A 12275-nucleotide genomic window follows, 5' to 3' on the forward strand; every position below is an offset into this window, starting at 1 on the left:
GCCAGTTAAACCATTCTGTCAGGCCCATGTAAGCTACTGCCTGAATGCAGTCACTGTTTTGCAGATCTTTCAACACGCAACACCAGCCTAATGTCTTCTTCATTTCAAGTTAAGGATAGGACAAGATTTTGTTTGTCATGTAGGAATATAGCGCTGAATTTACTTATGAGTCAAATTACAATCAAGAATCACTAACATCAACAAATGCATCAAGAAAGCATAAATACTCTGTGTTGTGTTTGTTCCATGGCAAGACTGTGGCAAATAAACCACATAATTTACACAGAATATCAGATTCTACTAAGTTAAACAGCCTCCAAGCTCTGCTTGGAATGTTCTACCACTGCAAGAGTAACAAGTTCTCTCTAACAGAAAAACAGATCTGTGTACTTGGCCTTACCAAACATTTAAATAAGCTTTCATCTTCCACGCATATACTTAACACACACTTTAAACAAAACTGCTTTGAGTTGTAAGCAAATTTTTGAAGATATATTCAGTGTGCATGCACTTAGTGAATCCTGTATTTATCAGAACACTCCCCATTTACTGTCCAAAAAGATGTGAAAAACTAAAAATTACAAGACAGACAGAAACTGCTAATTACTCCCATGAAAGGTTAACAAAAAATGTCCAACCATCTGTCAATAAATTCCTCCCTCTACCTTGAAAGTGTAAAGATTAACAATAAAATATTGCAACTATAGCTGGATAAACTCTAATGTGGGGATACTGTCACATCCTTATTAACATCTACACAGCTACTGGAATTTCACTCATATGCTTAATGTACAGTACATATGTAGCAGAAGTGTAGCCTGTGATTATCAAGCTCCATTTCAATCCAAGCCTAGGCATGACAAAGGCTAATAATAAGCCAGAAAACCTAAGGAAAGTCACCATCTATAAACAACTTCAAATGGCAAACTGATCCCTCATTTTAGGAATTACACTTTGTGATTGTTATGCAGTTAGCAAGGAATCTAGTACCTTGCTGCAATGAAACAGATTATTTGTCTCCATCTGGAAAACAATAAAATAGCACAAAGTCAAATATCTCTATCTTCTAAATATTCAATCAGTAATTTAAGTGTTTGATCTCAGCAATAGTGGTATCTTATTTTGTGCTTACTTTTTTTACTCTAAAGAGCCCTCCTATCAGTCTCAATAAAATTGCTAAATAAGACCCTGAGGAGCCATATGCACTATTGTAAACAGCCACCTGCCTGTATTGTGCCTGCCTAAAGAAGCCACCTAAAAAAAATCAGGAGAACCAATAACTGCCAGGAACTGACAGCTACTCAGGAATCACACAGGCCTGCTGCTTTTCCCCCTGAAACAAGCAGCTCTAACTCCATTCCAACATTTAAGGAGAGACTCAATCTTCATGCAGGCACAAGAAAATTTCCTCAAGCCTCAAACTAAGTATGCCCTTTCCCACACAGAATTATAATGTATATATAATGTATAATACTAATCAAAACACACTGAAAATGCAAACCTGAATACAAATAATTTCTGGTAAGCAAGATTATCACAGCATAATGTATCTTAAGAAAGTTAGAAATGTTAGCATGAAAACAGTTTCAGGTTACAGTAGATTTTCACTATTTAAACCTTGCTTCACTACTTTGCTAGACAAAGTAAAATGCAGATAGTTGTTCGCACACAATTTCGTCAGCATCTCAAAAAAATTCTGTATGCAGTCTCCCAAGCCCTTAACTTCTTTTCAAATGCCAGATACATACTGTGAGCTGAAACCTGGTCAACCTTTTAGGACACAATTAACACTCTCTGTGCTTCCCACCTCACAAAAGCTTAGGAGTAATTCTGCAGGAAGAGCACTTCTGCCATCCTACAGGATGAGTCAATTCCCATTCAACATACATTTTAATTTACAAATCAGACTTGTTTATACACAGATGTTCGGGCAATGATTCAGGATTCCCTTGATATACGTTTTTCCACTACACTTCATGCTACTTTTCTCCCATTTTGAAATAATCTAGATTCACTCACTGCTTGCTCACAAGGGCTTTTTTTTCTCCTCACAGGGAGCTGACAGAAAAACAAATATAAGGAAAGCAAAATACAAACTGATTTCAACTAGCAGAGCTTTAATTACACTTCTCTGGTCTGCCGTTTCCAGTGTACTTAATGGCATTAAAAAGAAGTATTTTGTTAAAGTCAGTTATTTCCATATTTAATTAGCTCAATAACCAATTTAACTGCTCTCAGAGCAAAATTACATATAATGAATTTTTGATAGCAAAGTTAATCATAGCCAAAGGCTTCAGCTACTTTTCACACTACATAGGAAAACCCGTGTCTTAGCAGTGTGAAAATCTGCAACTTTGTATTGAGCTCATGTAGAAATATATCCAATATACACTGTATATATTTGGTAGGTAGTCAATAAAGGGCAAAAGTATGCATGAAATAAACCATCCAAAAGATGCATTGCATCAGATATGTATCAGTAATTTTTTCTGAAAGACTAATATTGCCTTGTAATAATTTTTAAGGTCCTCAGGCACCTAATTTTTTTCCCTTCAAAATATAACCATTCTACTCTTGAAAGTAAGAGTGTTCCCCTGGCTGCTATGAAAATACTCTTGAAATAAACTACTTCAAATAAGAAGCGTTTGTCAAATCTTATATAAAGCTTCAGAAAAATGTTCTCTTCTTGTAAAATTTGCATTCCCACACATAGCTATGCTAAGTTGTGCCGGTGTTCTTCACTACTGTCATTGTGAACTGAATTTTTTTTGCTTAAAGAAAAGATATGAGGGTAAGATTCCAAAGAAAATATTCTAGAAACTGGAGTACAAAACGCCCATGAATAAGCTTAAAAGGGGTCTGCTATCAGTGAGAAATAAGTATTTTCTCTATAACTATTTCTAAAAAACTAAGAAATCTGTTACCTTCACCACTTTCTAGTAAAAACTCTATTTAAAATAATTAAAATTTCACTTATCTTTAGCATTTAATTATATAATTAAATCATTAACTTGGTAAGAGGACATTTTCCTATGATTTTTTTTTTTTGTCTGTGCTCTTAGCTAATACTGTAAACTCTTGAAAGGGTCACTGGCTGAAGTATTACCAGGGATATAACTCGCAAGACCTCCGATTTGCCTGTAATAAGGAAAAAAACCCATGCTTTAACAATTCTTTAAGAAAAATAACAATAATAAAATTCAGCTTTACAATTCCTCCTGTATTCAAAATAGCTAATTACAAATGAAATTAAGGTTTTGAAGCTGGAACAGAAAAACCCACTTCCTAAAGGACTCACTACCGAACAAAAAATAAAATACTAGCTTACAAGCAATGAAAAAATATTTTCAGCACACCTTATGTTTCATAATGAACCTCTAGGAAGGCAAAGCAGTATCAACCACCAAGTATATTTTTAAACATTTGTATTAAAACAGCAGCAGTGATACAGTGAGTAAGTTTACATTAATACATTTTTGCTTACAGTTAGTTCAAAAATAAAAGGCCAGTTATTGTAGTAGCCAAAAATTAAGCATGAAAAAAGCCTCCCAGGCCTGATCAGTTTGAGAAATTAAGCTTAATCAAGACATACATGCTTATGAAAAGGTGTGTTCAAAGGAAATGTAGAAGACAATGAATTTTGTTGTTGCCAGGACAGTATCTTAAACACCTCATTCTGGATGCCAGACATAATTTTCTATTCCAAGTTTCTGATCTGAATGCAGTAGATTCAGGACACATGCTGTATAAGGCATGTCTCAATCTTAGCTAGGGAGCCTGCTCATACAGTGGCTTTTAATGGATAGTCATGGAAGTTGATGGCAAAGCAAATGAATGTAACAGTCAAACACTTGCAGCTTTGATTTGCAAGAGAAACTAACAAAGCAGAAGCCAGCATCTCAAACATGCTGAGCTGCTGTTCCACAATGTCTCTGCCAGTTTCCAGTACCTAAAAGTCAATTTTAATAAACAGCATCCTTAAGGATGAATGTCAGCAAGGGATTCTGCTAGTTTTAGTCATAAATGTAAAAGCAAGTATCTGAACTGCCTCCAGAAACTCCATCAGCATTGTCAAAGAGGGATTGTTTTTTAATAAAAGGACAGTCATTCTAGCCATTTATTATTAATATGAAACTGTTTTCACTTTCACATGTCTCTGACCCCAGCCATTTAAAGTATTTTTTCCCCTAATATTCCTAAAGGATACTGACAGAGTCAAACCCCCACCTTTGCTACTAGTTAAAAAATTTTTCTAAATTGCCATTCCAAACCACTATTTGCCAACACAGACAAACACCACTGGCATGCTTTTGTGTAGAGTCATGTGTTGGAGGCAATGCAATTTATTCCTAGAATAGAAGATCAGTGATAGCTGGTCAGCCTTCCATTTTGAAACAGAGAATAACTTCATTTCCTCCCACATGCTAAATATATTCCATTTCAACATGCATGTCAGCACCAGACCTTTACGATTTCTTCAACATAGCACTTTTCACAGAATATAAAAGCTAAGCATTTCATCATTAAGGTGGCAATAACAGGGCTTGCTCAACAAGACAGTACAATGTATTATCCGATGGCACTAACACCACTTTATTAGCTACATAGAATGTTTAAGCCTTTCCACTGGTAAACAAAGTTTATCAGATGACATTTCAAAGACCAAAATGTAAAAAAAATATTACAAATATGTAATCAGATTTGATAAAACAGCCTGATTACAAGACAGATAAATTTTTCCTGCCTGGTATTTTCCTCAAACTTTGTGCCGGTACCAAGGTCAGGGTTTTTCTAATTCTTTTTTAGCCATACTATAAAAACAGAAAAATTGAGAGTTTGAAGAAATGGAATTATCTATTTATTGCAACAACTCTGCACAAGTCAAAATTCAAGACTGGTACTAACTGAGAGCATGTCTTTCATTAAACCTTCTGTTTCTGCTTGCAAGGTGAACAGAATTGTAGGAACAAGTAAGCTGGAAGAAGTAGGTCAGAAACCATGAATCAGTTCAAATCATCTAACACAGAAGGAAGTGCAACAGACTTAAAGCTGCTATGGAGAATGAAGGCACAGAGTTCTTCAAATTTAGAACTGCACAGCTGACTGGCCTTCTATCTGAAACTACCAATCGTAAGAAAAAAAAAATCTGTGTATCATAATGAGATGGCTTCATGGTGAAGTAAAAATGAATGATGCTCTCTCATCACACACTGTTCTAGGGGACATTCTTGCCTAAAACTGGAAAGAAATGGAAAAAAAAAAGCAAGGTTGTCACAAGTCAGCAGCCTGATGCTGTTGGGCTTCACACCCCTCTTAAGTGAGATAACAGCAGTGTGTAATAGAGCACAGGACTGACTCCCTATGGGGCATATGTCAGTGCCTGGTTCAAGCCACAGGAGATGAAAAAAAAAAATGTTTTGCTTATCCATCACTGGACAGTCATCACTATAAGCTTTCTTTAACTGATGTGCAAGTTACTAGTTTTCTTCTCTACCTAATCAAAGGTGCATTTAGACTAAGCAAAAAAATGCCTTGGTCTTAACAAAGTTACACATCCATTAGCTTTTGATGAACGCCTGCAACCCCTTCCCCCTCCCCAATATCTCCTTCAAGTATCTCTAGGCTCTAATCACAGTATTCTCAGTAATTAAGGTTTTGATTTTGAATTTGTTGAAAGCTGCCTAGAGAGATGTTCTGATTACCAGCTGAGCCTCAAATACAAACAATTTGAGGATTTCCCCTGCTTTCTGGGGAGAATCTGTCAGCAAGTTTCAAGATCTGATGCCAGTTCAAGTGTTTTGGTCACATGACAAGGATTCCTAATTCATTACTTCTTTCATAGGATCACACAGCAAAGCAAAATTCTCTGCATAGCACATCTGGATGGTTTATTTTCCAGCATGTCAGTCTTTGTATTTTCTCTTGGATTCTGCAACCACTAGCAAGGCAGGAAAAGTACATGGACAGTTTATTCAAGTATTGAGTACCATGCAGCCATCATGTAAGGTTGACACTGATTTAGTAATTATTACTTCCCACAACCAATAAACTTTCTTTTATAATAAGCACTGGGAAATTGGTATAAATGCAGGTATAAATTACACTCACAAAACACACATAAAAAATTAGCCCGCATCTCTTATCTCCTCCAAATTTCGAAATTATTCAGTGAAAAAATCTCAAATACTCACTTCTCTAAACAACACTGACTCTAGAGAAAAGAAAGGGTTTTAAAAAAAGAGTTAGTGCATCCTAACCTGCCATGAAAAAAAATAGTATTACTTCTGTATTTTATACTTTGATTTTCATTTTGAAGTACAACCTGCAACGAGAGAAGCCATTTGAGAAAATGAAAAAAAGGTGGTTATCATTAAATGCACTGCAAGTCTAGGGAGTTCATCTGTAAGTACAATTTGTCAGGAAAAGAGGCAACAGTCAACAGCAAGGAGTGTACTTGTGCCCCAGACTGACAGATATCAAGCATTCTTCCTTTTGTCTGTGACTGCCATGTCTTAAATCAGCTTCTAAATCATTATTTTCACAAGAAACATCTTACTGGGATTTTGAAATTCTTCCTACTTCATCAACAGTGGTATAGCACCAGAAAGTCTGCTCTGAAAAATGTAAACTAATGACCAATACAAATCACCTCAGGAGAGCAAATGAGCTGAAAATATTAAGAATGGATGGCGTGAAAATCAGTTTTCTGAAGAAAATTACTTTGCACTCAACACTAGCTTACAACCTGTATTGTGCTGTTTGGTATTCAAATACATTATAATATGGTATCATTTTAATACTTTCCACACTAACTGCAGTATTATTTCATTAAATTATCAATGGTCAAGTACTTGTTTAAAAATTATGAGAGAACCAACTTTGAAGTTGTAATGGGCATTCAAGTGCTGACTGGATCAATTTCTAGTTTTTAATCTGTACAAGGTTTTATCTGATCTGCCATACCTGTCCTTGTTGAAGGTATTTCTCTTTTCTTACTAAACTTAAAAAAAAACCAGGAGACTCACTCAGGTAGTCTATGTTCTTCTTATCTTTTTCTTAATTACAAAACTCCAGTAACTCCCACAGTGGTAGGAGGACACTACACGTAGCAGCCACCTGGACATGATCCTAGGAAACCTGGACATGGTGACTCCGCCTAACGAGTGAACCTCCACTACTCTGTGATTCTCTAACAGACAATTCACAAACTCCAAAACCTACAACAACGGTAGGATAAGACAAAGGACAATGACAGTATTACAGCAGATTATGAAAACAAAAGACATTAAATGGAACTTGAAGGCAACACATTTATAAGCTTTGGGAAGGAAGAGATGTTAAACAGGGTAGATATTAACTTTCCATTGTAATTCTTATGTACCACATATGTATCAATAGAATGCATTATGTGGCTGATCATGTAAGAGAAGGGGGGGGATGGGGGTTCTCCTAGCAAAGAACCAAAAGAAACTGTATTTCTGGGAATAAAGAGGAAATATTCAAAACTACAGTGGAGATTGGTGTAACTTCAGTGGCAGTAGCCAGAGGCAGAGGGAAATAGCTAGAAAATAAACCTAGAAAAGCTGAGTTATTATGAGAGCAACCTGACATTCAGCATGGCTCTATCACACAGTTTCCCTATTCATATGGGCAGAGCATGCATATAGCAGGATAAGGCAAGAACAGCCCTAATTACTCTGCACTCCACCTGAACACAAAACAAAACCAGAACCACTGTACTTTTTGGTTCACTCAGACAGAAGTGACTGCCAGAAATACGTTTAACTCCTCTTTTTTTTTTTTTTTTTTTTTCAAATCCACACATGCTCCATGCACAAATCATTACTTTGGTAATTAAATACAAGAAAGCTATAAATAAGACCTTTGAGGTTAATAGCTGTTTCCTAGAAAAACATTTAATTTCAATTTTTACCTTTACCTTGTGAAATGTGACACAACTGTAAGTTAATTATTACTTCAGAGTACTTTAAAATTGCTAGTTAGACTCCCAGCTGCAGAATTATGGAGCATGTACATGTTACTTGTTCAGGACAGCCTGTGTTATTTACTAAATCTGTGTAAGACACCAGATAACAAAAAAGCATAATAGTAAGAACACAACAAGTAAAAATGAGACATGAGCTTATCCTCCATTAGAAAACAAAATTATGCATCTGAAACTACATTGTCCTTGCAGACCTTACCTTCTTTTTGTCCCTCATTGAGCCCTTCCCTCGGACCATTATCTTGCATCCTGTTTCTGCCTCAAGCTGTTTAGCTGTTAGTCCTCTGGGCCCAAGGATTCTTCCGACAAAGTTGAACTGAAAGAAAAAGAAATAATTTCTATAAAATCACGTAAAGAAAATTAATGCAAAATTTAAGAAGATGTATTTCTAGGTCTAAAAGTATCAAGTGTTTAACGGCTTAGGATACCACCCTAAATGCCTGAGGTTGGAAAAATGAGTGAGGTACTGTTTTCACACATTAAGTGACCCCAACTTTGAGGATACAAGTTTCAGGTGAAACTAGGTCTTTTAGATGCAACATCAGGTAGTCTACATCAGCAGTGGCCCTAACTTCCTCCTCATTAAGTTGTACAAGGTCTTACAGAAACGCCGAGCTGCTCTCCTCCCCTCACCTCTAACGTGTCCAGCCACGCTCATCCCTAGGCCAACGAGGTGCCCCACGGCACGGGAGCACACAGGGGCTGGGTGCACGACCACACACGCACACAGATTCCATGGGGCGGGAATGCTCGGGTGCCAGGTGAGCTGCAGCCCCACAATGGCACAGGACCTTCAGGAAAGGTCCCTATGCTCACTGCTCAGTTGCTCCCTGCTAAGGAGCCCGTGGACAGCATTCACCTTCCCTGTTCCATGTGGTTCTGCTGGGCTCAGTCTGGGAAAGACATCGAACATTATCTACCTGTGCCACGGCATTTCCTTCAGAAAAAACAAATGATGCCTCTTACATGTTTATTTTAGGCTTCCTGGGCAACATTTTTTAAAAAATATGGTATTGTCATACATACACACACACACCTACATATACAGTATTTGTATATATGCTTATATACAGACACAACAAAAGCACATCACTTTTTGTAAGCTGTATAATTTATTCAGCTGTACATAAAAATAAAGCAAGCATTTCATCTTTAATTGGCTGACTTCAGCAGACATCCCCCCACCTACACTCAACACAGTAATGCCACCATTTAGCCATACATAACATTATTTCCTAGTTATTTTCAAGAGCTGTTTCCTTTCATTATTTTCAACCACACATGCTGAAAATTATGACGTAAAAAAAGCACTAAGTGATGGTAGCATGGAGAACACAGAGCAGTAGTGACAACTGTGGTGCACAGATGAAGCACCAGCTCAAACAACAGAAACTAAAAAACTTCAGACTGAACATTAAATTCAAAGAAGAAATTAAAAGAACAGAAACTCTGTTGTAACATTCTGCTCTGGATATTTTAGATGCCGGTAAACAAAGTTATTCAATGGAATTGTGAAAAAGTTGTTGGCTTTCATTTCCTCAGCTAATTAAAATTGTGCTCGAGTACTAAAACTCAATGTATTTGAAATCCTTATGAAACTGAAAATACCAGAAATTATTTAAGAGTAAGCAGAAATTATGAATGCAAGCAAATTAAAGTTAAGAAAATTAACAGTGTTTCACAGCAGCTAAACTATTCTGGGAATATATACTCCCAAAGTTATTTAGTACTGCAAGCTCAGGAAACAAAGACATATTATGAAATCTGAATCAACTATAGGGAGGCGAGGGGATGTGGAGTAAAGACAGAAGGAACTTGTGAACACACACAGAAGCTGTGAACCATAAGAAACTAAAGAAACATTCACTACACCTTGATAAAGCAATGAACTACTTACAAGAAATGAAGTTCACCCGTGAAATATTATTAAAATCTCACATGTCACACATTCCATGTTTAATACCAAAATTGTACCACTGTATTACATGAACAGTATCTTACTTGTTTTTCTACACAGACATACTTCTGCACACTAAAACTTTAGATGTCCATGCCATTCCACCAATAATGCTAAAATAATATTGCAAACCTGACTTTAAATCAATATTTTAACCAACACACAAGCTGACTATTGTTATATTCTCAATCTGCCAAGTAAAACAGCAGTCTCTAACATTTCACTAATTTGAACCATGAGTAAAAGAATAATCAAATAATAACATACCTGGGATAAAAATAAATTAAACAGAATTATACAGGATACAAAGAAAAAAAAGGGAGGTATCTATTACCCTCAAGTTTGCAACTTCAGTCATGTCACCTGAACATTATTTAGAATTTCTAGTTGAGAAATCAGACTTAAAAGTGCAACATAATCTGTTGAATATTAAACCAGTTCCTTTACCAGTTACTCTTAGGATAGATTCCTTATAAAGAGCCTTCACAAATTGTTCCAAGGCAGCTCAACCACGTGTTTTCCTTCAAAACTGTATGCATGGAGTAATTTTGTATAGCTATTCCTTCCAAACCTCTGCCTGTTCCCATTGGCTCTCTTGGGCCCTAGAATGTGATCATATCTAAAACCAAGATGCCTAGACAAGGCAGTAGTTCTACTGAAATCTCAACAATGTTAAGTTACTCAGAACAATTATATCTTATAAACCACAATCTTATTAACACATCCCAAGCTGTTTCTTTCCCTCCCTCAAAAATTCAGTTTTTATGCTTGTTTCAACATTCACTGTCCCCAAATATTCTTCCCCATTACCTCAGCCTTGATCCTTTCCCCTAGTTTTATATTAATGTGAAACTTTTATGCGCCCCTACAACAGCATATTGCTCTACATTTGCGTAATGAATTCCACGTTGTTGACTTCAGGCACAGTAATTTCAAGACAGAATTAAAATCCAAAAACGTCTTTAAAAGCATTTGGTAATTAATTAATATCTAAGCATACTTTCTATCCTACCAGGTTTTCTTCAATGTGCTAGAGATACAAGATACAACACTTCAGGACCTCACCTGAGATGCAGTCGTAACTGACTCTTCAGCTATCACAGATTAAGCCCAGTATTGCTTTAACAAATGATCCCCTACCTTTTGTACCCATGTATCACTGTCAGTATTCAGTTCCTCAGACAATCATCTCAAAAGTCTGAGCTCAGAACTCAAGAGAAAAAAAAAATTCAGACTCTTTTGGAGACAGAGCAGTGACCAGGAAGACCACAACTGAGGAACACAGAGTAAGCCTTGAAGTTAAGACAGTTTTGTCAGAATCTAGCTGTATCTGCAGCTGCTGCTTCCCTTACCTGTCAGACCAGATAGACTATCAAACAGAATCATCAGAACAAGACATCTGACAAATTCAGAAGACCATTCTTAACATCTAACTATTTCTCTTGCTCTTTGTCTCATATTGTCACCCAGTCACACTCATCACTGCATTATGTTTCTCTATAAATAACACACTCGTGTTCAGGAATACTGTTTGCTCTAACATGAGTACAGAGACAAAGCTAAGAATATTTCCCTTTAATTTCTGGGAGTGTTTCTCACTTTGTATTTGAGTGCGATAGAATTCACCTCACCCCCAGAGAACTGCTAGTATAGAAACAGCAGAAGTTCAGAAATCAATTTGACCAGTTTTTAGGCTGCACTAATTAGAATGTATCTAAACTCACGTATGTTAAAAAGTGAGATTATGCTAAAATTTAAGCAGAAGTGGCTCAAGCCAAGATTAACTGCTTCTACATCAGTAACTCAGAAAGAGTGATCAAATGATGCCAGTCTCTTGAACTGATGCCTGGAAAGGCTGACCTGGAACAGAGACTAGACAAGCAAAAGGAATGAAATAGGTATTTACTGAAAGGATACACTTAAGGCAGCGTAAGAGCCTGGCCCAAGGCATCACTTCCACAACAATTAATGTCTCTCTACACTCAATATATTTTTGTATGCAAAATTTTCACCAGTGGTATTAAACAACTGTTTTCCTGAGTTTTATTTTCATGGGCTCAAATCTTCCTCAACTCAAAATTATAACCAAGGAAACAACCTCCAGAAGAAAGTAACACACAAACTCAACATCATCCTAAAAGCCAGGAACTACAAGTGTTTAGTGGAGCTCAGGCGCTGAAGTTCCAACCAGTTAGACCCTAGTTGCTCTCCCTTCGCCTGTTTGTTTCTTTGCATCACCACCCTCACATTTCCTTAGTTTGTTGACTTTCCTTGTTTGAAGTTTTCAGCATGTACAAAACACCAGTGGATCTT

The 12275-nt window shown here is 36.6% G+C and overlaps 1 protein-coding gene across 4 annotated transcripts in view; it reads right to left on the reverse strand.

Moving 5' to 3' along the window:
• The window catches only part of QKI (QKI, KH domain containing RNA binding), a 146497-nt gene that overhangs the window by 75165 nt on the left and 59057 nt on the right, over nucleotides 1–12275 (reverse strand). For all 4 annotated transcript variants that reach the window (XM_062490227.1, XM_062490226.1, XM_062490229.1 and 1 more), the window contains exon 3: nucleotides 8205–8321. In XM_062490227.1, coding sequence (XP_062346211.1) covers nucleotides 8205–8321 — 117 coding nt within the window. The remainder of the gene's footprint in view (nucleotides 1–8204; nucleotides 8322–12275) is intronic.

The sequence above is a fragment of the Cinclus cinclus genome, chromosome 3, assembly GCF_963662255.1.
Source record: "Cinclus cinclus chromosome 3, bCinCin1.1, whole genome shotgun sequence".
In the NCBI taxonomy this organism is placed as follows: domain Eukaryota; kingdom Metazoa; phylum Chordata; class Aves; order Passeriformes; family Cinclidae; genus Cinclus; species Cinclus cinclus.